This window comes from Delphinus delphis, chromosome 14 (assembly GCF_949987515.2).
Source record: "Delphinus delphis chromosome 14, mDelDel1.2, whole genome shotgun sequence".
NCBI lineage: Eukaryota > Metazoa > Chordata > Mammalia > Artiodactyla > Delphinidae > Delphinus > Delphinus delphis.
This window is the reverse complement of record NC_082696.1, coordinates 67,868,452-67,893,900: the sequence shown is the minus strand read 5'-3', so window position 1 is coordinate 67,893,900 and position 25,449 is coordinate 67,868,452. Positions and strand designations below refer to the sequence as shown.

The following is a 25,449-nucleotide window of genomic DNA, read 5'->3' as shown; positions in this document are numbered from 1 at the left end:
ATATGAAAGGAGCCACAGTGTCTAGTCTGCTTATCCCAAGAGCAACGTTATGAGCTTGCCATAGAAACACATTTGTAAATTGAAGTTGAGTGATAGCTGAGGGAATTTACTTTAGGCTGAAAGAGATTATTCTAATTCCTGAATAAGGCTTTTGAGTTAAACAGTTATATATTAGCAGGTCAGCTCAGCTTTCATTGAGTTAAAAAAACATGACTCAAGTAATAATATTAACATTTGATCACTTTAGCTTAGTTCAAAGAGGCTAGAGATTTAGAGTCTAAATAATGCATTGTTTCTTGACTTTGCAGATCAAATTTTGATGATATTTAAAGATCTTGTTATGAAAAATGACACAGCTCCACAGTATATGAGGTGCTTCCTAAATAGCAATAATCTAAATTTTGATGATCAAGATTTATCCATGTGGAAGCTGTGTGAGACTGCACCACTAAAATATGATTTCTTTTAGAACAGGGATTGCTAATCCTGAATTTGCATCATATCAGGCCCTCCACAATTTTCTGTGTGCTGGTGGTAAAATCAAACAGCTGAATTGGTGAAGCTCATTTTAAAGCAGAAGATGCTGAGTGGCACTGTTTTTGGAGTAATGGTTTTCAGGCTTTAGTGTACATAAGAATCGGTCGAGGTATTAAATGTATAGATTTCTACCCTCCCCACAAAGATTCTGATCTGACTGCTGGGCGCTTGGGTGTGGTGGTCAGCAGGAATCTGCATTTAAGAAGCACTTCACCACATTTGGACAGGTGGTCTAGGGACCACACTTTGAGAAACGCTGTTCTAGAAAATAAAGGGGAATAAAAAAGGGGTACAAAATTGAGGGAAAAAAATGAAGCCATCAAAGAAAAAGAAGCTGGATGGCTTTAGGCAGTTGATCTCAAATTAGTTCCAAAACTAGACTAAGGTATTCCACTGCTAATAGTGAACAATGGTTTTTATCTCAATAAACAGAAACAAGATCTGCATTTGTATTTTGTTTTTCTTTATTAAGAATTTAGTGTGTACTGCCACTTTTTTGCTAGTAAAATGAACAGGTAGCTAAGAAATATTAATTTAAAAAAATCAGAAATTGCTGATCAAACTGAATTTGACAACTTTATTTCTTCTGAACTCAGGATTGTACTTGTAGTACATCAATAAAATAGGTATATATTTTATGTTTCTAAAGTTGTCTCTAACCATATGGTAGAGTTAACTTGATTCATTTTGACATACTAAAAAGAGCATGGTGTTCCACAAAGGGCCCCGTGACTTTCAGGTGCTCCCCTACATGAGCCAATTTGAAAATAGAGAAATTATTCTTCACATTAGGTCATGAAATTCTTTTTCAGTGCATGGCCATTGCCTTGTTCATCCATTAAAAAAAATGTTTTTTTAATACTTGATAATGTGGAGTCACTGACTGATGACAAAGATGACACAGTGTGGGGTCCTTACCCACACTGAATTTTGGCCAAGTGGGAGATTAAGGTGGATAAGTAGACAGGCAGGTAGAATACAGAGTAATAAGTGCTGCGCTGGGTGAGGTCTAGGGCACTAAGGAACTAATAGACTGGACAGTTAACCTCTGTTTGGGAGGTCGAACAGTTTCTTGGAGGAAGTGGTGTCTGATATGAAATATCAAGGTTAAAAGGAATTATGCATATTTTTGGTTTCTATTTCACTTGTTAGGATCTTATGTGATTACTTTGTTGTGCTGTCTTGGAAGAAGACAGTCTCTGTGAATGTTTCTTTTGTAAGCCTTTTTGTTTTGCTTTCTTCTAGTCTTTGTTGATATATTTGCAGGTTTGAGTGTTTGAATATTTTTTGAAGCTGTTTTATACTGGTAGTATCTGTTTAGAACTTGAGAACTTATTATTCGGAAGATCTTTGTATTAGCCATGGATTGGCCAGTTTCTCCTTCTAGCCTGTTCTCTATCAGACGTTTATATAATCAGTACTTAACCAGAAGTTGTTGCCTTTCTGCATGATGAAGCAGAACACTCATTGCCCTGCAGGATGATTGCTTTTAAATGGTTGCTAAATGATTCTCTTTCTGTCTTAGTTAAGGAAACTTTTTTTAAAAATAACAACCTATAAAGCTTTCAACACATGAAGTATCACAGTCTGTTTGAACCATTTACGCAAAAGTGATATAATCACTTAATCAAGTTGGTTAAAGATAATAGCTTTTTCAGCATTAATGAAACGTGTCTTAGACGCGTTTGTTTTTCCTTTCTCTTTAAAGTAGTCCAGCGTGCTGGCTTTCAAACTTTTAGACTTTGGTACAGTTTGTTCTCTGTATCTGCAGGTTCCACATCCATGGATTCAACCAACCACAGATTGAAAATATTAAAAAAAAAAAAAATTCCAAGAAGTTCTAAAAAGCAGGAAAAAAAGCATGTGAATTTGCTACGCACTGGCAACTATTTACATAGTATTTATATTGTATTTGCAATTATGTGCATAGCATTTACACTGTATTAGATATTATAAGTAATCTAGAGATGATTTAAAGTATCTGGGAGGATATGCGTAGGTTATGTGCAAATATTATACCATTTAATGTAAGGGACTTGAGCATCCTCGGATATTTGTATCTTCAGGGGTCCTGGAACCGATCCCGCATAGATACCGCGGGACAACTGTATTTACTTTTCAATTTTATTCTATTTCTTTTAAAGTAAATGCTAGATGGAATCCACCAAAATTTGAAAGCATTATCACACTATCTCCAGTTTCTCTCCTCTCTTTAGCTGATTTGGTTTGTCCACTCTAGCAATATACTTTGATCAACGTCACCGGCAACCCTCATGTTGCTAAATGTTTTAAATGATCAATTCTGTCTTCATTTGCATTAACCTATTATCAGCATCTAACACAGTTCATCACTGTTTCCTTAATGACTTCTAGGGCCTAGATTCTCTTGGTTTTCCTCTTACCTCAGTGCATGTTCCTCCCCCTCAGTCTTTGGTAATTTCTCTTCTCCCTGACATCCTAACATTATAGTGCCCCAGGGCTTAATCAAGAGCCCACACTTTTCTCCTGAGTGCCAGACTCTTATGTCCATCTACCTGTTGACACCTCCACTTGGATATCTGATATACAGCTCATAGTTAACATGTTCAAAATTGAATGCCTGATCTTCCCCTGAAACCTAGAATCTTCCTGCAGTCTCCCTATCCTTCCAATTGTTCAAAGCCAAAAACTTGGGTTCTGCCTTCAAAATATTTCAAGAACCAAACCTCTTCTTGCCACCTTCCCTCACTGGTACCACCATTGTCCAAGGCACCGTCACCTCTCATCTGGATTATTGCCATCACCTCCTAACTGGCTTCCTTGCTTCCACATATGCTCCCTTACAGGTTTTTCTCAAAATAGCAGTCAAAATAATCCTATTAAAATATGTCAGATAATGTCACTCCTTTGCTCAAAACTCCCGTTTTCACTCAGGGTAAAACCAGCATCTATACAATGACCATACATGATCTAGCCCTTCATTCCCTCTCTCTGATTTCATTGCCTATCACTCGGTCTCAACTTCCACTTGTGTAACCTCAGCCTCCTTGTTTTTTTGCACAGGCCAGACATATACCCACCGTAGGGCCTTTGCATGCATTGTTTTCTCTGAGGAAAAGTTTTTCTCCTACGTTCTTGTATGGCTCTCTTACCTCCTTCACATGTTTGATCAAATGTCATCTCAGTGAGGCCTAATAACTATTTTAAAATTGAAACCTACCTGCCCTCAAACCCTCCCCCCAACTCTGCTCAATATTTTTTCATAATACCAATTTTTAACATATATAGTAATATGAGATAGTGTTTGTTATCTCTGCACCACCCCCCAGCCCAGCTAGAATGTCAGTTTCATGAGGACAGGGGTTTTTTTTGTTTGTTTTTTTCCCCCGGTACGCGGGCCTCTCACTGTTGTGGCCTCTCCCATTGCGGAGCACAGGCTCCGGACGTGCAGGCCCAGCGGCCATGGCTCACGGGCCCAGCCGCTCCGCGGCATGTGGGATCTTCCCGGACCGGGGCACGAACCTGTGTCCCCTGCATCGGCAGGCGGACTCTCAACCACTGCGCCACCAGGGAAGCCCAGGACAGGGTTTTTTGATTCACTGAGGTGTATCTTAAATGCCCAGAACCATGCCTGGTATTAGTAAGTATTCAGTAAATGTTTATTGAATGACTGACTGACTGAATGAATGAATGGTTTCTTGACTAATAATGGTTGAAACCCATTTTGAAAACCCAGTTTGAAAAATGCTGGTCTGGTGGCTAGACTCAATCCTAATTTTCTTCTTTTTTTTGGCTGCATTCGGTCTTCGTTGCTGCGCATGGGCTTTCTCTAGTTGCGGTGAGCAGGGGCTACTCTTCCTTGCGGTGTGCGGGCTTCTCATTGTGGTGGCTTCTCTTGTTGGGGAGCACGGGCTCTAGGTGTGCAGGCTCCACCAGTTGTGGCACATGGGCTCAGTAGTTGCGGCTCATGGTCTCTAGAGCGTGGGCTCAGTAGTTGTGGCGCACGGGCTTTTTTGCTCCGTGGCACGTGGGATCTTCCCGGACCAGGGCTCGAACCCGTGTCCCCTGCATTGGCAGGCAGATTCTTAACCACTGTGCCACCAGGAAAGTCCCTCAATCCTTAATTTTCTATTTGGGCTGCTATATGTAACAAACTTTGGGGAGATAAAATTAATTTTTATTTTTTAGTTAATTTTGTTCAGTTAGGTGTGGTTTGTCCAAAGTGCTTGCTGGAGTCACTCTAACAGTAATCTAAATGAAAACATAACAGTACTTTTCTGACATTACCCCTTGTGTTATATAACTTTGAAAGCCAGTCATCCACTGTTGGCAGTTTGTACTTTCAGATTTTTTTTGCAGGCACAAACATATATTAAATCATACTATACAGTGTTCCACAATTTGCATTTTTTTTGTTTTTTGGATTTGTCTGATTGGTTTTTGTCATGGTAGTTTATTTGTTTTGCTCCTAATATTCTACCATGGACATTGTGTCTTGAGATGCACTATAAGATCATCGGTAAGAGCACGGATGCCCAGCCAGACTGGGTTCAAATCCCAGCTTTGCCAACCAGACTCGGGGCAAGTTACTTGAGTCTTCTGTGCCTCTGTTTTCTCATCTCTTAACATGGGAATAATAATAGTATCTCATCATACAGTGTTGTGGAGATAAAATGACGCCTGGTATACATACCTGTGCGTAGAAATATTAGCTGTCCTCACTTGTATTACTTCATTATTTATCCCCACTATGTAGTATCCCTTGTTTTGAAAGTGTAACACTTTAATTAGTCCCTTGTTTGATATATGTTTAGGTTGTTTCTAATTCTCTATTGTTACAAACAGTAATCACTGAGGGTGAGTTTGTGTTTGCACGTTAGTATATTTATTTCCACAAAATAAGTACCTAGACTTTCTGAGTCTAAAATATAAACACTATTGTACACTTGCACCAACAATGTATCAGTATTTATTTCCCTGTACTCTTGCTGATGCTGGATGTTACCAGACTTAAATAGTTTTCTTTTTTTCTTCTAGTAGTTCATGATTGATGGACTGGTTCTTTCCCCTCCCCAACATTTTTATTCTTTCTGAAATATATTGAGGTAATGATCTGTTTTTTTCAAACTAGTTATTTCCAGTACTCCCCATCTCTTCCCCACTGATTTGAAGTGGTACCTTTGTGTCATGTACCAAATTCTCATATACCTTGATCTCTTTCTAGATTCTTATTTCCTTCTATCGTCCTGTCTATTCCTATACAAAGTACCATCTGATTTTAATCACTGTAGCGTATACCTTTTGATATATTAATAGCCCCACTCACTACATACACTCAAGTATACACACTTTGTTCCTGTTTTAGGAACAATTATTTTTCCAGATTAATTTCAGAGTGATTTTTTTTGGCTTTTAAAAAATGCCCACTGGAATTTTGTTTCAAAAAGTATTAAATTTTGGATTAATTTGGAGTGAATTTATATCTTTACAGTATTGAGAGTTAGAACTTAAAATGTCTATTCAGGGCTTTCATTTTTTTGCTATGTCTTACACGTTTGTCATAATATTCTATAGTTTTTGTTTGTTTGTTTGTTTGTTTTGTGGTACGCGGGCCTCTCACTGTTGTGGCCTCTCCTGTTGCGGAGCACAGGCTCCGGACGCGCAGGCTCAGCGGCCATGGCTCACAGGCCCAGCCGCTCCGAGGCATGTGGGATCTTCCTGGACTGGGGCACGAACCCGTGTCCCCTGCATCGGCAGTGCATTGGCAGGCGGACTCTCAACTGCTGCACCACCAGGGAAGCCCTATTCTATAGTTTTTGTTGCCATTTTGAACATGCTCTTTTTTCCATAGTTTAATGTTAAGACATTGATTACATGTAACTGTAAGGTATTGACGTGTGTGTACATATACACACACATATGTATTTGCCTTGTATGCACCCACCCTTTTTACACTCTTTAATACTTCTGTAGCTTTCTTAGACTTTCTAACCTTACCGTTGTATCCTGTGCAAATAATAAATTTCATCTTCCTTTCTGATGTTTGTACCACTTGCTTCATTTTTATTGTTGTAGAATAGATTCTAGAATGATGCTGAATAATAGTGATGATAGCAGGCATCTTTGTTAGTTCTTTGTGTAAATATATATAATTTAATTGAAAAATTTCAGTTAATGACTTTATTGGGTTCACATTATTTGCTCTAATCAGCCTTACTTCAAGTCTTGTTTTATATTAAACCTGAGAGTACTTGGGAACGTATAAGGTCTTTTGTTACTCTGGAAACAATAAGAACATAGTCTTTGGCTAAGAATAAAAAGAGTAATAACTGTCTGAATCCCTGGAAGTTTATACCTGAGATGAAAGAGCTACCCCTTCCAATCAAATGCCACGTTAAAAATTATGACTGGTAAAGTTAGATTTCAAAATTATGTGACATAATGCCATTTTTTATTGCATCCTGAAAATGAATAATAGGCTGGGCTTTGCCCTCCTCAATATTCAGTTCTGTAAGCTGCAAAGAGATGTGAGATGTGGCTGCCTGTGGCCTGGGGAGCTAGTCCTCAGGGTGCTGCTCTTGCAGGTTAGACCTCCTCTAGCGTTTCCTCAGCCTCTGCCCTTACAGCAAGCCAGTGCCCGGGATTCCTTGGAGCCTGGAAATGCTGATCTAGTCTGAGTAGGGCTTAAGTTCGCGTATGACAGATTGTTCAGCCGTATCTGACTTCGAGTTAACTCTCTTCTCTTAATAGTTTGACTCCATCTGGGCAATAGAAAGCCAGAAATTTAAAATAATCTCAAATGTAATCAAGAATTAAATGTGTTGGCTTCATTGTCTTTGACATGTTTGTTAGCTGCCCTTCATTCACAGATAAAGATTACACTTTGGATAATTATTTCACTGTTGTAGAAAGAGGAAGAGAAGATTTTATATTCTTAAAACTAGGGAAAAGTTTACTTTTTTGTCCACCCCTGCCAGTTTCTGTATTTATTGGTTGTGTGACTGTTTTGTTCGTTTGCTTTTGTTCTGGGTCTTTTTTTTTTGTTTTTTGTTTTTGGTTTGGGTTTAAATTTTAGTTGAAGTAACCAGCTTAATTTTGAGGTAATCATAGTCTACTTAGCTTCATTTTTTTCTCTAACTTAGTAATAATAGTATTTTCCCCAAATTTTTTACTATGAAAAATGTCAAACATAAGATAGTTTTCTTACAGAATGACCCATATTCTGGGTTTGGCCGATTGTTTTCTTTCATGATTAATGTAAGAACTTTTAATCATTGTACTTTCATCTGTTACTGAATATGATCTTAGGGGAGAGATCCTATAAGTAATGACCCTGAAAACAGGATCTTAATTTTAGAATATCTGTGTTCATTTTCCATGTCTAACAAAGATTTCCTCTGTGGCCTTGAAGGAATTACAGAATCATTCTACCTATGCTATATAGAACAAGCAGAATTGCCTACTAGTTTTAAAGTTCAGTGGATTTACTGATTGGTGTTAACAAAGCCCATAGAAGATATAAAGCCTAGCTAAAATAATAAAGAAATCACTGATAATACTTTTTTGGTCATTTCAAACAGGTTTCATTTAGCATGAGTGTTACATCCTCAGCAGACGTTTCTTGCCTCTTATTTATGTTTAGATCTGAAGGAAAGGGAAACTAACCTTAAATGCCTGCTGTGTGGTAAAAGCACTGTGCTCATTCAAATGCATCTTCTTATTGAATTCTTAAGCTTCCATCTGCCTTGTGAAATAGGTGAGTTCCTATTTCCATTTCACAGGCAAGGAAGCCAAAGATCAAAGATGTTTAGTAAAGTGTTCTATGTTACAAACATAGTAAGTGCCAGAACCAGGCTATGAACCCAGATTGTAAACTTTCCAAGTTGAGCTTTATCATGAGAACTCTTCTGAATACTTCTGAATATCACATACATTGAGGAAAGTCTCCCCCCAAAAAGTTGGTAGCTACCAATGAAGCATTTTATACCATCTTCTTCTGACCAGAAACATTTAAAATGTAGACAGTGTTTTTTAAGTTCATAAATTTTCCAGTTATATTACATCTCCTGTCACTGATTCTGTTCTAGGATGTTGGCAAAGGATGAACTGATGGCCATGCTTCAGAAATGTTTCAAGGTTTTTAAGTCCTCTTCTGAAAAGCAGCTTGGCAACACAGCAAAGAGAATAGAGGAGTTCCTGGCCCAGTTTCAGAGCCTCGATGGTGAGAATATAATATCTGGCCAATTCTACTGGCTATGACAGTCATTTAACTATAAAATAACATGGAAAACCCCACGTTCTGATGTGTTGAGAGATGAAGAGGTAACGTAGTGTGTGATCAGTCAGTATACCAAGCCTCAGAGTAGCACAACGTGACAACTAAGCCAAATGGTTCTCTTCCAGATTTGGTTTAAACAATGAAAACTATCAGATGGGCAGGAAAGAAATTTCTTTCTCCAGATGGACAGTTTTGAGGACTTACCTTAGGGGAGAAAACAAAAAAGGGCAGCAAAAAGAAATCAAAAAGATTGGAGAGAGTAGCAGGGCATCATAATTAAGGACTCCTTTTAGATGTTTTTCTTAAGCGTTTCATCAAGTTCTTTATAGATTTCAAAAACACTGCATAAATTATTTGTAAGCCTGAAAATTAATAGCTGTGAACTGCTTTCACAGCAGCGAGGCTCATTGGCATGCTGATTACCAAAATATGCATGAGGTTTGCTTCAATCAGGTTTACAAAGCTTGAATCTTTCAGTCCTCAATGAACTGCGGCAGCCTGGCATTCCTCAGTGTTGGAGGAGGGCACAGTTTCCTTTACCTTGCGTGACCTGCACAGGATTCGCTGTTTGCCGAACGCTGGGATGCCTGCCTGTGCACAGGCAGCCTGTTCAGCGCTCCGATGCTCCAGGACTTCTTTGTTCTGCGGGGGCTCAGTGGATTGATACTGATATTTAACTTTTCATGGGCTCTTCCCTTGCTCTGTTTCTAGCACCAAAGTATAGTACTCCTTCAGTAAAACAAGCAAAATGACTGTGCACTTCTTATTTTCCCCTATTGAGGGAAATTTTTAATGGGGTCTGGGGAAAAGAGACAACTTGGTGTATAAGCACACGGATCGAACCAAGGTATGGTGAAAACATTGCACTTGGAATGTCCCTATCAATCCTTTCTGTGTTTGGCAAGTGTCCCTTTGTCTTTAAATCCTTTAGATTTAGGAAACATCTTTTGCTGAATCCCTCCCTCTCTCTCCATAGCTGCAGCGCTAGGCCCCATGAGTGCTGAGCCAGTGCAAGATGAAAGAGCCAGCCTACTTGACTGGAGGGGCATGAGCGTGAGGAAGTGCCACCCCATGGTACCAGGGGCTCCGTCCAGATCACGCGCAGGCATTATTGCTCTGCAGTGCATTTGCAGGACAAGTTAGCCGAACCATTTTCAAATCATAAACATTTTAAAGGACTGGAAATTGGTATCATAGAGATTATTGAGTCCAGCTGCAACAGAAACTAAAGCCCAGGAAGAGGAAGGAGCTTGCTTGAGATCTCGTAGCTAGCTAGGGTAGTACCCAGCCTGGAGCCCACCTCTTTCTTAATCACCAGCTTATTGTTTTTTTTCTCATGGATTCACAGTCGCCACCTAGTTAGGGTCACTGGGACAGTGAGGGGCTGCCCTTAAGGATATAAACAGGGTAAAAGACTTAGAAGAATATAAGATAAATTAGGTAAATTTCAGTCTTTTACAAAATCAGACTCAGGGATTTTTGTAAAATGAAACTGCAGATATTATAATAATTTTAATTAGAGTTCATGTAACATAAGCTAGTGAACAAATCCTGTAATGTGCTAATATTAAATAAAGGAACACAGCTTTTAGAAATGGGAAGGTTGGTAATTAAGATGATTAACTGTCTGAAGAATAAAGAATTTTGTAAGTTGAAGCAAAACGAGTGTCTTGAATAAATGTACTTTTCTGTTTTCAAAAGTGGCACATTATTAATAATAAAGTGAAATTAACCCCACCCTCCCATATTGGACAGGCGTACAGTTTGACTGTATGCTATCTCTAGTTCCTTGACAGTTATTACACATTACAGTTTAGGTTTAAAATTACATTTGGAGGGTTAAGTAGGTCAGAGTGTCATATCAGATTTATTTTTAAGGCTCTGCTACATGTTAATGAAATGGGACAGAGAATTTATTAGATATTTTAACCTTAAAGCATATCTTTCTTGAACCAAGATTTATCAATAGCTAAAAAGAAATTTATTCTTCGAGAACAAGGCAGATTCTCCGGCTGCATCTTCCTGTCTTAGATTTGGCCAAATAAGCCATGTGAGTGTGAGGTTCGTAAAACGTGCCCTGCACCAGGGAGAGGCTGGTAGAACCTTATGTTCTCTGGAAACACAACTACACCTTTTACCAGATACCGTTTTCTGTTTCCTTTGCTAAAGAACCATGATGCAGTTTGTATTTCAGTAGATTATTTCAAAACTTATATGCACTACTGACTTTAGACTTAAATAGCATGTCAAATATAGAGAATGGGAAGATCCAGGCCAAGTTTTCCAGGGTGTAGGTTTGTATTGTTTACATCAATCATGGCATAATCAAAGGACCATAATTTAAATTTGTTTGTTTTTTAAAAGCTATTTATAACAGCACAAAGATTTGGAGATTTTTTTTCCTATTGGTTTGAGGGGATTTGTTTGTATTTTGTTTTGTTCTCACTGTTGGTCACATCTTTAAAATTCAGTAGCTGGTTTCTTTGAAGACCTCTCTGCAGCATAACTTATGTAATATTTATTGACCTTCAGCTTCTGGAAGAAATCATTTATGTGATGGAACCTTGATCCCCTGCCACATTAAAAAAAAAAAAATGGATGAAACTTTATTTCCCTTGGAGTAGTAGAAATGTTTGTTCTCTTAAATGGATTTACCCAAGCTGCTGTATGTTGGTTTTGTATTAAAAGCAGAAGCCAAAGAAGAAGAAGAAGATACTTCTGAGTCACAGTCAAAGGGACTTCAGAAGACAGACCTCTATCATCTTCAGAAGGTCAGAGCACTTTCTTATCCTTCCAGCCACATCCCCTGATGTTCCCGTGTGCTCTAGATTAGCTCTGCCTGGATGTTGTTGTTTTCATTTTTAAACCACAACTAGGAACAAAGCAGACTTTGTAACTCACTTATAAATTGAACATCCTGTTTATCCCACTGCTATCCTCATTCTCCATGTAGAAGTTGGCGGAAACTGTTCCGATAGCCCCAGAGAGAAAGAGAATTAACTAGTAATAAGGGAAAATGGGAACCTGGTTGCAAAAAGGAATCTGATTATTTATCTGATGTATTTGTTTTTCAGTTTGATCAAATTGAGAGGTTCAGAAGAGACTCTTTAGTTTTAGATATTTTTCGTGATTTTTTAAAGAAATGCATATTGAGTATAGAGCAGAAATTGAGCCACAGTGTGTCTAGTGTAGCCTTTTTCAGATAGTTCTAACTTTAGGATCTTGGTTGTCAAAGTAAAGAACCTTCTGTAAACCATGATACCAAGTTATGAGGAACGTAGAATAAAATATCAATCTCAGCAAACCAAAGCATATGGAATCTATTCTGTTAGCATGGCAAAGAGCAAGCGTTTTCTCTTCTTCTTGGAAGTCCTTTTCTCAAATGAATTAGTGGCTTGTGGCTCGTGGGCGCTCTGCCCTATAACTTAGTAGCGACGTAAGCTGCCCTTCTCCTCTTTCTCTGAAAAGTCACTTTATATTTTTTGAAGCAAAATACCTAGGAGGAGAGATTCTTCCCAGTCTTGAAAAATAAAAGATAAACACAACCCCTATTGATCTGGTTCTTTTTCTGTACACTCTGTCGTATGGAAAGGGCATCAGCTGCCTCTGCCTGAGCAACAGAGCTGCCCTCTGAGGGGCTTTCTGTCTCAGAATCACCAGAAACAGAACAAGGTGTGTTCTTTCATCCATAGTCATTATTGGAAATGAAGGAGTTAAGAAGAGCAAGTAAGAGGCAGACCAAGTTTGAAGTCCTCAGAGAACAGCTTGTGAGCTTCATCGACAGTCTGGCGCGGTGAGTCTGTTGTTGCTTTTCAGAGCTAAAAATCAGGCTATTTGCCCAAATAACACTGGTGTGATAGCTGTCCGCAGCCAGTCCGGGACACTTCTGGGTTAGGCTTTTTGCTCCTCGAGGCCCTCCGTCCAGCGCAGACTTGTAATTTTATTCCTTTCCCATCCTTATTAAGGTCGCTCAGCAGATGGCTTAGTTCATTCTTTTACTGCCAGTTCAAGAACACAGGTTTAAATTTGATGTAGTTCATTAGGCCTGGGCGGGGGTGAGGATGGAAACAGAACAGGAAACAGAAAAGTGAGTGTTTTCCCCCTAGTAGCAGAGTGTTTGCCTTACACTTAATCCTTGCTCTGTCTTTGCTCAGAGTATGTTGGATCTGGGCCAAACCCAGAAAACAGCCCAGCCCAGCTGTAATACCCTATTTTATCCTGAGTAAAGGGTTTCTAATTCTGAGGGATACCAGTGTAACTCTGGATCATGTCAGCACAGACGCATGGTGAGCAGGGTACTCAGAGTCAGTTTAGAAGTCCACCAGTCCTACCTGTATTTTAAGGTGATTCCTTTTTTGGGAAACCCAGATCATTCTGATATTTGGATTTCCCAAAAGCCAGCTCTGTGTAGCTCTTTAAAATCATACATCTCACCTGCAGGTGGGACATGCCATATAGGAAAAAAATGAGAGGTCTGAAAAATAAAATGATTTAATAGTTAAATTGGGAAAAAACTGTTCTTTGTCATTGCTTATTCTGTTTTTTAATGGCAATTCAAACTCAGCAGCAGGCTAGGCACTGACTAGAATCAAGTACTAAAAAAAAAAGCAGCTCAGTTATTGAAGACAAAGAGTGGTTTTCTGATAAATTGCCTGTCCTTCTTGAAAGTGAAGAGTTCCATTTTCCAGGACAGTTTTGGGGCAGAGTCATTGTTCCTGGTCACTGGGGAGAAATTACTAATGTCAGGACAGAGGTCGAAACGATCAACCAAGTATGACAAAAGGAAGGTTAAAGTGAGAGAAATGGGTCACATAAAAGTGACACAGTGCAATTCTAAAGTGACCTATTGGCTAGAAATGACCTTGGAAAACTGATAGAATTAACCTTGCCATACTGGGCCTTCCTGTTCTTGTAGTTTCTAGCCCCAAGTTCCTGGTTTTTCCCTTTTACCAAGTTGAGACCATTGTAGTTGCTAAAAATGATTTACAGGCATAATTTATAGGTCAAATGTCATGTTCCTTTCTGCATTCCCACAAATCCCAAATTGTAGGGTTGGAAGCCAACCAACCATTCCCCTTTTATGATCTTTGACCTAATATGCCTGACTTTTCACCTTCCTGAGCAGTTATTGAAATAAAGCTGGGCATGATTGAAATGTGTTGTATTGTGAAATCACAACAATTTCCATACTAGGATTTACTATCTTTACCAAGCTTGAGTGTCCCAGCAGGGAAGAGATGAGGACTGTAGTATGTTAGAGCTAAATGGGACCTGAGGACTCATGTGGCAGCTAAAGCCCAGAGAGAGGCTGTGACTTTTGGAAAGTCACATAGTTAGTCCCAGTCTGCTGACATCTTTCAGAAGGCCCGCTCTCTTTCCCCACACAGTCCCCAAAGACCACACCACAGATGTTTGAACAGAGCTTGGAGTTCTGGAGAAGAGCGGCCCTTGAAAGATCACTATAAGCAACAGACTCCAGGAAGTAGAGTTCCCCGTACACCATGAGCAGCTCTTGCTGAAACTACTGAGAAATGAGAATAAGTTGCTGCTTTCTAAGTTACTGTTTTCACCAAAGTACAAGCTTCAACCTTGTAGCCCTTGTGGATACTAAGTGGTCCTACCAGCTCCCCCCAGACCACCGCCTCTTTTGCTTGTGGACTCTGCTCTGAGTCTAAAATGAGCGTCATGCTGAGCTCCAGTGCCAGACTCACTGCTGATGTCTGTGCCAGTCTCCAAATTTGGAGTTGGATAAAAATTCTAATATATGATGATGTTTTGTCAGTATTTTTCAACTAACATAGCCCAGTGGAAACAAAATACAGGCAAGTATTTAGACTCTGGAGGTTCTTTGAGGATATCTAAAAAGGCCTTTTGCCTTGAGAATTATCTGAATCTCTAAAAATTAAATAAAGATGTTGAAAAGGGAGAGGAGGACAAATATGAGACAAAATTTTTTCTGAAATTGACTCTTATCTGGTTGCCTTGTTAGATTTCGAGTCCTTATTACAGAGCAAGGACTCCAGCGTGAACTTTTAATGACCATTATGTATAATGATTGGGGAGAAAACAGCCTGAGGTTGGGATAAGAAAAGTTTATGGTCAGAAGTTACAAATGGGTAGCCAGCCATCCAGGGAGGCAGCTCGCATCACAGAAACCATTCCTGAGACTACAGCTAAATAGCTTAATCTCGAGTCAGATGTTAGCAGTACTTGAGGTATAGAATGCTGGTTCTTAGGGCCAAGTCAGAATCCTAATGCTTTTTGCACATGGGTTTTATTCCAATGACTCTGAAGAAGGAGCAGCATCTGGAAGCTAAATGAGCAGGGGGCCAGGAGCTCTTGAGACGGGCAGGACGGAGATGGTGGGGAGGGAGGGACATGGGTCATACCCTCTCTGCGTCCTCTCTTCCTCAGAGCCAGACCACACGGGAGGAGCAGGTGTGGTGGGATTTTTCTAGGCCCTGCTATCCTCTCCAGGAGGGAAGAAAGCCAGGACACCAGGAAGAAGAGTAATTTCCCCAGTGGCTGGGCTGAGGGAGCTGCTTGGTTCTGCCTGCGCCGGTGGGAAAGGGAGCTGATACAAATCTGTCATGTGACCAAAATACTTTAGGCCCAGGACTAACTAAGCCCCAGAAATCTTTATGAAGGCATGTGAGTTAACTGCTTTAATCAAGTTAGTGACTTATTACTCTGTCTTTGGGTTATTGGTGCCAAAGCTTCTCCCTTCCAGTTTGCTACCCTCTAGGCCACCCAGGAACCATGTACTGTCACAGCTCATACCAGCTGATAGGCTCATTACATATTCAGATGAAATTTTTAATGGTTTATCTTTTAAGTTCAGATTTCATTAAAATTGGTTTATTGTCTAGCTCATAAATAAGACAGAAGAATCCCAAGTTACAGTGGTATTTTTTTAATAATTGAAATTTTAATGATAAATGATTTCCTTGTTTTTAATACTCTGAAGCTAAAATTTAGCCTTTTCTGCCTATAAAGTAAGGAGGAAGTCTAACACATAAAAAACTTTACCTGTATTACTTCTATGAGAGACATCTCTGTGATCAAAAAAGAATTTCCTGAACTCTTAATTCCAGGTCTGAGGCCTGTGTTTAACACTGCCAGGAGTTAAATGTTTGCCATGAGAAGGAATATGGATATCTCTGTTTCCTAAATAATTTAAGAAAGTATTCATTTATACTTTAAGAAATTCTACCTTAAAGATTTTGAGCAAAGTGGGAAGCAGCCGTATAGCACATGGAGATCAGCTCGGTGCTTTGTGACCACCTAGAGGGGTGGGATAGGGAGGGTGCGGGGGAGACGCAAGAGGGAGGGGATATGGGGATATATGTATATGTATAACTGATTCACTTTGTTATACAGCAGAAACTGACACACCATTGTAAAGCAATTATACTCCAATAAAGACATTAAAAAAGAAAAGATTTTGAGCAGAAATGTAATTTATATACATTTGTTCCTAGAAGTTTAAATCAGAACTAAAATATAGTTTCTTGTACACCAGAGAGTCAAAGTTTTAAACAATATTACACGGAGAGGTGGCATTCTGAGTGCAGCTGCACTGGATTTGATATTTGGTTGGTTTTGGCTATTGTTGATTTTGCTTTTTCGGTAAGTTGCTCAGCCCTCTACAGAGGACTGACAAAAGTGGTTTATTGAAAATAGACCTGTGCTTATCTAAAAGCTGATACCTGACTTTGGTGGTTTCAGAGAATACCTCCTGCTTCCAGAGACACAGCCTCTGCATGAGGTGCTGTACTTCAGTGCTGCCCACACCCTTCGCCAGCACCTGAACGCTGCCCCGCGGATCGCCCTCCATACCGCACTCAACAACCCGTATTATTACCTCAAGGTAAGAAGCAGTCATTTCTCTGACAATTTAGTTCAGACTCCAGGCTTTATGTATCACAAAAATATTGTAAATTTGCAGTTCTAATGAGCAGGGAACTGGCAGCTCAGGGTTGCACCTCTTTCAGATATTTTTAAAAATTCTTTAGATTTTTAGAGGGCTTTTTCTAAGCCAATGAACTAGCACTGCCAACTTTTGATCATGCGTAATTGTCTTCTCCTTCATGTGATAAAACCAGATCATAGGCACTAAGACTTGAGTATAATGCTACTACTCTTGAAAATAAAGGAAAGGTTTCTTACACACTAACAGCAGATAATAGGTCAAACCATATGGCCCAGTGAAATTACTTAAAAGAGCCAAATGATTGTTTCTGATGCAAAAAAAAAAAGGAATTTCATCTTGGATTTTCAACCAAAGAAAGATCTGCTCTGAGAGTATCTCCAGAGCTGAGTATAGAGGACAGCCAGCAATATGCCAGGGATAAAACTGCTAAACTCCAGACACATTTGCCAGTTCCAAGTTGTTCTTTAAACGGAGAGTTCAAGACAGTTGAGTATTTTTAAAACTAACTTTCCTATGACCAGGTAATATCATTTTAAACAGCTCAGTAAGCTATATTTCGGTTATATACACACACATAAAGTAATTTCCTGATAATTTGCTAAGTTAATATTAAATTGTTAATTTGTTAATAAGTTATCAACTCAGTTAAACACCTAGAAATCTTGCAACAGAGGATACTTAAGAAGTGACTCCATAAAACCTATGAAGAGAGTTCCGAGGTATTGGTTTCCTGTCCAGAATGGCACACAAACATGCTAATAAGCCTTACAAGAGAGTACTGAGTAGGAAGATGTAAATCAGTGATTTTTCAATGACGGTGGTAGTGGGGTACTTGAATAATTTCATATTTAAGGCACAAAATATCAATTATTTTTATTATATAAACCACAAATTAAAACTCTTTACATAATCTGTCTTTTTGGCTAGTAGTAAGTCACGGAAGAGAACTGGTGCGATTTCAGCAGTTTTGGGAAGGATATAATTCCCATGTGTATGTTTGAGAGAGATTTTGTTTCTTAATAAGAACCATCATTTTCACATAGGTTGAAAAAACATTGATGGTTTTGTAGAGGTTAGGATCTGCAGTGTTGACAGCAGTCTTCTTTGAGAGATAACTTATATCCCTGGTAGTGGTGTGTTGGTATACAGTTGGTATACAGTATACAGTATAGTAATTGCTAGAATTCATGTAATTACAAATGTTGGAAGTGGCATTTTATTGAAAATCCACAAAATTCCATAAACTTTTATGGAAACCAGAAATGCATTAGAGTCTCAATAATGAATAATGTATGATTAAAATGAAAAAAATTAATAATTTGTGATGAGAATGAAGAATATGCTTGTCTTCTGATCCTGGCTGTATTCATCTAGTGATTAGGAGCTAGAGGGATTTTGACCAAGACCTCATCCTAAACAACCAGCTAACTATTGGAGAGTAGGTGCAACTCACAAAATAAAGGAAACCAAAGACTACACTTATTGGCTTACTTAATTCAGGTTAGCAGGTTAATTAATGTCTGATTTTGTTCCTCATCATTTCTGAAAGGTAGTTATCTTAGTTTACTGTTATTTTTAGAATGAAGCACTGAGAAGTGAAGAAGGTTGTATTCCAAATGTCGCCCCAGACATCTGCATAGCATATAAACTGCACCTGGAGTGCAGCAGGCTAATCAACCTTGTGGACTGGTCGGAGGTAGGTCAGGGGGAAAGAGCAAGCTGTCTATGTGTCTAACCATCCATGACAACTTTCCTGGAATGTTTTTATACTTTTGGTACTTTGAAACTCATCTCTTATTTTTTCAATGCCCTGTCTTTGGTTTGGAAAGCATTATAAATCACCTGGCAAGTTTCTCCAGAAAAGCAGCTCACTGCTCAACAGTCCCACACAAACCCCTGCACTCTGATCCCACACCCTCAACCGAGCCAATTCTGCATCCATGCCAGGTCAAAATAAGTACATTTTAGTATGTTTAGCAAAAGCTAAACAGTTTAGGTCAGTTCCGTTATTCCACAGAATAAAAAAGTACATTATTAACTAGCATTTCCCTTATTGCATAAAAGATAAGATTGGAATAACTACACAAAAGTTAACTCTGTTAAAGGCCCTATTTGACACATGTCACCATTTAAAAATATGCATAATCGGCTGCTTCCAAGAAAAATAGGCATTTTCCTGGGAGATGGAGGTTGGAGTAGAGGATACAGGGCATCCTTTGCTTTTCAACTTTGAATAGTTTTGCTACCTGTTTTTCTCTGCACGTTTCTTAATTCTCTGAAATATAAGATTATTCAGAAACCATTCCATTATCTTCTAATTTTTTTTTCTTATGCAGAGAGCTCAATACTTTATTTAATAGATCTTTATTGTAGTGTAATTGCTTCACAAAACTGTGTTAGTTTCTGTTGTACAACAAAGTGAATCAGCCATATGCATACATATGTCCCCGTATCCCCTCCCTCTTACATCTCCCTCCCACCCTCCCTATCCCACCCCTCTAGGTGGTCACAGAGCACCGAGCTGATCTCCCTGTGCTATGCGGCTGCTTCCCACTAGCTATTTTACATTTGGTAGTGTATATATGTCCATGCGATTCTCTCACTTCGTCCCAGCTTATCCTTCCCCCTCCCTGTGTCCTCAAGTCCATTCTCTACATCTGTGACTTTATTCCTGTTCTGCCCCTAGGTTCTTCAGAACCTTTTTTTTTTTTTTTTTTAGAGTCCACATATATGCATTAGTATATGGTATTTGTGTTTCTCTTTCTGACTTAACTTCACTCTGTATGACAGACTCTAGGTCCATCCATCTCACTACAAATAACTCAATTTCGTTTGTTTTTATAGCTGAGTAATATTCCGTTGTATATATGTGCCACATCTTCTTTATCCATTCATCCGATGATGGACACTTAGGTTGCTTCCATGTCCTGGCTATTGTAAATAGTGCTGCAATGAACATTGTGGTACGTGACTCTCTTTGAATTACGGTTTTCTCAGGGTATATGCCCAGTAGTGGGATTGCTGGGTCGTATGGTAGTTCTGTTTTTAGCTTTTTAAGGAACCTTCATACTGCTCTCCATAGTGGATGTTATCAATTTACATTCCCACCAGCAGTGCAAGAGGGTTCCCTTTTCTCCGCACCCTCTCCAGCATTTATTGTTTGTAGATTTTTTGATGATGGCCATTCTGACTGGTGTGAGGTGATACCTCATTGTAGTTTTGATTTGCATTTCTCTAATAATTAGTGGTATTGAGCATCTTTTCATGTGCCTCTTGGCCATCTGTCTGTCTTCTTTGGTGAAATGTCTATTTAGGTCTTCCACCCATTTTTTAACTGGATTGTTTGTTTTTTTGATATTGAGCTCCATGAGCTGTTTGTATATTTTGGAGATTAATCCTTTGTCCGTTGTTTCATTTGCAAGTATTTTCTCCCATTCTGAGGGTTGTCTTTTTGTCTTGTTTATGGTTTCCTTTGCTGTGCAAAAGCTTTTAAGTTTAATTAGGTCCCATTTGTTTATTTTTATTTCCATTACTCTAGGAGGTGGGTCAAAAAAGACCTTGCTGTGGTTTATGTCAAAGAGCGTTTTTCCTATATTTTCCTCTAAGAGTTTTATAGTGTTCAGTCTTACATTTAGGTCTTCAATCCCTTTGGAGTTTATTTTTGTGTATGGTGTTAGGGAGTGTTCTAATTTATTCTTTTACATGTAGCTGTCCAGTTTTCCTAGCACCACTTATTGAAGAAGCTGTCTTCAGCCTCTTGTATGTTCTTGCCTCCTTTGTCGTAAATTAGGTGACCATATGTGTGTGGGTTTACCTCTGGGCTTTCTATCCTGTACCATTGATCTATATTTCTGTTTTTGTGTACTTATTTATAGTGATCATCAGTGTAGTTTTGAGACTCTGAAATTTGGTATCAGTTTTTAAAATGTGTCAACTACCAGCAGCAGCAGTGCTTGACCTGGCTTAAATACAGAGCCTTCAAGTGCCATAAGAGATGTCTGGCAGTGGCAGAGATTTTTATCTTCTTTCGTCCTCTCTCTCAAAAGGCCTTTGCAACAGTTGTGACAGCTGCTGAAAAAATGGATGCAAATTCTGTAACCTCAGAAGAAAGGAATGAAATTATCCAGTATCCTTTAAAATCAGTTCTACAGTGTCCAAGTAAGCATACAGAATAGTTTATAGTTTCTCCAGATCTACATTAGAGATTTAACCATACCATCCCAAGATAACTCGTTTCTAAATACTTATTCTGAATTTAAAATGGCCCAAATCTAAACTATTTGGTCTAAAACTTATATAAAGGTCATATTCCAGAATACACCAAAAATGGTCATTATTGAATTCTCTATTTTTCTAAGGTTATTAATATACTTTAAGAAGTTGGCAGGGAAGCAATTTTCGTACTCTGTGAAAAATGAGAACCAGACAAGTGTTACACACTTTTCCATTCGTGTCTTATTGACAGTAGAGTCTAATTACATTTAATGTTTTCAAGTGTTACACACTTTTCCATTCGTGTCTTATTGACAGTAGAGTCTAATTACATCTAATGTTTTCCAGTAAGGGTTTTAGTTTAATTTAGTAGTATGTATTCAGTTTACTAAATCATGTTTTAACATTGAGATTTTAACCCCTTTTTGTCAGAAGTACATGGTGAATTTCCTTAGCTATAGCCTCCAGTGCTCGGTTTATTAGAGCTGTTTCTGAGCTAGAACTTTTAGGATTTATAAAACCTACCAAACAGAAGACTGACCATGTGGCAAGGCTAACATGGGGAGGCTGCTAGAAAGCAAATGAGTGAAGCCAGAAAGATAGCATTTAGCTTAAGAGTAAAAGGAGACCAATCATATTTACACACCGGTAGAGGAAGATTGCTTGGGAAGAAGCATAATGTGTAATCCCTGTGTGATGTTTAAACAGAAAAGTAGACTGTTAATCCCTATCAGGAATGTATCAAAGCACCTTTGGAGTACTTTAGAATCCAACAAGTAACATGCTAACATTGCAAGTAGAACCTCTCTCAGAGTATCACTGCAATTTTCATTCATTAAGAAATTATGAATAAATTGTTCTTGAACATACATAATGTATAAATGTAATAAATTCCTTTGTCTAGGGGTTTCTATTAATATGCATTTAATTTAATAGTACTTATTCCTGCTCCCCCAGTTTCTTGCACTGGCATTCCTCACTTTAGTAAATTATGTAATAAGATGAAGATTCCAGAGGTTTCTCCTAGTAACTACAGAGGTTCTAAAACTTCCTTTGCTGCCCCATTTCCTTTAGTCATACAACTTAAAAAGCCCCAAGTTGTTTGGCTTTATGCTTAAAGGCAGTAAATATTCTACATCAGGAAGACCCATCATGGAGTCTTAGAGCCTCTAAGGCCTTTACAAATCACATCAACCTTTTAAGACACAGATGAAATGACATCTGAATCTCTTCCATGACAAGAACTCATTAAGACAATGAAACAAGGAGACCTCAAGTTCATTATTTAATATTCTATTTCCAAGAGAATTCTGGGATGTGTCTTTAAGTATACTCACTAACATACCAAAATTACCATGCAAATATGACCAGGAGAAAAAAAGTCCAAATTCAGTGAAGACTGTTTTAGTTGCAAACCTTAGAACTGTGTACTTGCAGGTCTTTTTGTGTGTGTTTGCTTTGAGGACAAATTTAATGTATAACTAATTGTTTTTAAATTTAATATAAACTTAATATATAACTTAAACTTCATTAATTCTGGAGTGTAAAGGAGGTATTATGAGTATAAAGGGCATCTTAGCCCTCTGGCAACAGGGTGGGCCAAGATGACATTAATGGATAAATGCTCCCTTCCCCACTTCCTGCTCCAAAAACTAAAAGTGCTAGATGAAATATACTCCAAAACAAATCATCAGAATGTTGCCAGGGTTAAAAAGAAAGGTAAATCCCAAGGTACCAGAAATAATTACAAGCCAGAGCAGAAAGTGTCTAGCCCTACAAAGCTTTGAGACAGTTACCAGAGTAGCATTAGTTCAGATAGATTAAGTCTTACTGTCTTCATCTAAAAGATGCCAGGATTTCTTACTCAGTAGAATTTAAAAACATGTACATATGCACAAAGGGCTGTCAACTTGGAAAGTAAGGAATTTATGATATGTAAACATAAACACCACCGCCAATAAGGAAGAAACTGGACAAATAAGAGGCTTTTGACACCTTGGAATCCATGTGTTAGAGGCAGAGCCTCTGTCACCTAGGGGTCCCTGCATGAGGGCATGGAGCAGAGCCTCTGCCAATGCTCATGATCAGAGCAGAGAATAGATTTCTACTGTGTGAAGTTTTCCACGATTTATCTTAACAGCAACTAGGTCACTATTTTTTCTCAATATTCTCTAGCCATTCCCCTCCAATCAGAGGTGTCCTCAATCATGTGTTTCATTTTTGACTATGGTTGGTAAAATCTAGGGAAAGAACGTGTGAATGATTTTAAGGATTTTCCACCTATCGTCTAAGTGAGGCAATCAGCAATACTCCATGTCTGATTAACGTGAAGACACCATCAATATCTACAACGCAGTTTCCTCAGCTTTCAAATGGTGCAGATGAGTGTCAGATAAAATTGTGTTTAGAAACCATTCCTTTTGACAAAATGCTTACACTGTAAGGTACAGAGCCTCACACAGACCAGCAGATTTATGTCAGTCTGAGGCACTTGAGGGCTCTTGAGCCCTGCTTCCTTTCTTTTTTGCTAGGCATTTAGTTGAATTCAGCCTATCTAAATGCATGTCAGGCACTGAACCACTTCGATTTTTCTTACTGTCTACTTAAGGATTAGGTAAGAGTAGCAGGATGGAAACTGTTTTGTAAATATTCAGTCGAAGCTGTAAAATTGAAACATGAAGCTCATTTGTGGTAGCCATTAATGGAGCACAAAACCCTCAAGCCAGCCTATAAAGTGTCAGCTTAATTATGTCCATTCCTTAATACTGTAAAACCTCACAAATGGGATATTATGATGCACTAAATCTTGTGGTTAATGAAATACTATCTGAAAAGTTTGAAAATTTCAAACTGTTGAAGTAGTTTGAAATTTTTTCACAAAATATTGAGCATGTACCATGTGCCAGGCACTGTTGCAGGCCCTTGTGATACTTCAGTGAGCACAGATCTTTGCCCTCATTGCATTCTAGCAAAGAGTACAATGATTAATTATATAGTATATTACAGAAAAAAACGAAACAAACAGCAAAAAGAAGCAGGATGTCATGCTGCAATTTTAAACAGTGGTCAGAACAGGCCTGAGATGACGTTTGAACAAAAAGATTTAGTCATGAAGTTTTATGGAAGAAGTGCATTGTACACAGCGAACAGCCAATAACAAAGGTCCTAAGGGCAGTACGCAAGCTGCACTGGAGGAACAGCAAAGGTGGCCAGTGTGGGACACGCAGTGAGCAAGAGGTAAACTTCAAACTGAGTGAGGCGGGGTGGAGGGCAGGTAAGTTATGGCCCTGCAGACCATTGTAAAGTCCTTACCGTCTATAGGTGGGAATCCATCTAAGAAAGACTTAGACCTTTAAGGGATCACTGACTGCTATGAGAACAGACTGGAATAGGTTTGGAGACACAAATAAGGCAAAACAAAGACCAACTTGGAGGTCACTGAAATCATCCAAGCAAGACACAAATGTCTTCAACAAGAGTAATAGTAGAGATGATGAGATTTTAGATGGATCCAAGATCGGATGAAGGATGTGAGGAATTCAGGGCTGTTTTTTGGCTGAGAAACTTCTGAATGTAGATGCCATTAGCTGAGGAGAATTTAAGAGGCAAAAAAAGGAGTTTGGTTTTGGACGGGTCTTCAGACCTCTTATTAGATATCCAAGTGGAAAGGTCACATAGGGAGGCGAATGTAACCATCTTTAGGATTAGATTGAGATTACCAGAGTATGAGCAGAGGGGGCAAGGAGCCCAAGGTCAAACTCTGGTTATGTTTTAAAGTTCAGAGAAAGGAAGACTGGGCCAGCAGCCAGTAATGGGAGGAGAATCAGGCAGGTGCGGTTAGTACCTTGCAAGCCAACTGAACGAAGTGTTTTAAGGTCAAATGTCAATTAGATTTAGCAGTGTGGAATATATTGGTGACTGAGTGGTTGAATAGTGAAGACTAAGCCTGGTAGCCATCACCTACCAGATGACCTAACAAGTGTCTAAACTTATCACTAGTCCATACTTATCACACAGAGCCATACTTTGTGTGATACACTGCGGAGATCATAGCATCATCTTATACAAAAGGTTTAACCTGAAACTAATAAGTGCTTTAGACCTAACTTCCAGTTTACAGTAAGTGCAAAGGGATAGAAGAGATTAAATTAAGGACATTAATTAATGACAAAGAAACATTCAACAAAACAGGCCTAGTTGTTCCAGAAAGTCAGAATCTTGATTGAATCCTACTTTAGCGAGAAAGCTACAAAAGACATTTTGAGGACAAATGGGAAAATCTGAATATGGACTAGATGTTAAATTAGGGAAGCATTACTTTAAGTGGGATAATGTTATTGAAGTTATGTAGGAGAACCCCCTTGTTCTTAGATGCATCATGTATGCGTTCTTTGAAGCAGTTAAAAATATACATATAAAGCAAATATGGCAAAGTAATTGTTCCCTTTAAGTGGATCGTTGGACCAATCTTTCAGCTTTTATGTTTTGACTTTTTTCCTAATAAAAAAAT

At 38.7% G+C, this 25,449-nt stretch overlaps 1 protein-coding gene across 5 annotated transcripts in view; it reads left to right on the top strand.

Annotated features, from left to right (window-relative positions):
- Positions 1 to 25,234, top strand: part of ORC3 (origin recognition complex subunit 3) — a 64,383-nt gene extending 39,149 nt beyond the window's left edge. For 3 of the 5 annotated variants that reach the window (XM_060030243.1, XM_060030241.1, XM_060030244.1), the window contains 7 exons: positions 8,604 to 8,737; positions 11,483 to 11,565; positions 12,487 to 12,587; positions 16,523 to 16,664; positions 18,307 to 18,423; positions 20,774 to 20,853; positions 21,408 to 25,234. In XM_060030243.1, the coding sequence (XP_059886226.1) occupies positions 8,604 to 8,737; positions 11,483 to 11,565; positions 12,487 to 12,587; positions 16,523 to 16,664; positions 18,307 to 18,423; positions 20,774 to 20,853; positions 21,408 to 21,513 (763 nt within the window). In that variant the 3' untranslated portion in view covers positions 21,514 to 25,234. Of the gene's footprint in view, positions 1 to 8,603; positions 8,738 to 11,482; positions 11,566 to 12,486; positions 12,588 to 15,208; positions 15,544 to 16,522; positions 16,665 to 18,306; positions 18,424 to 20,773; positions 20,854 to 21,407 lie in introns of those variants that run through there. The other 2 variants (XM_060030242.1, XM_060030245.1) reach the window with 2 other exon arrangements.
- Positions 25,235 to 25,449: the final 215 nt, after the last annotated feature.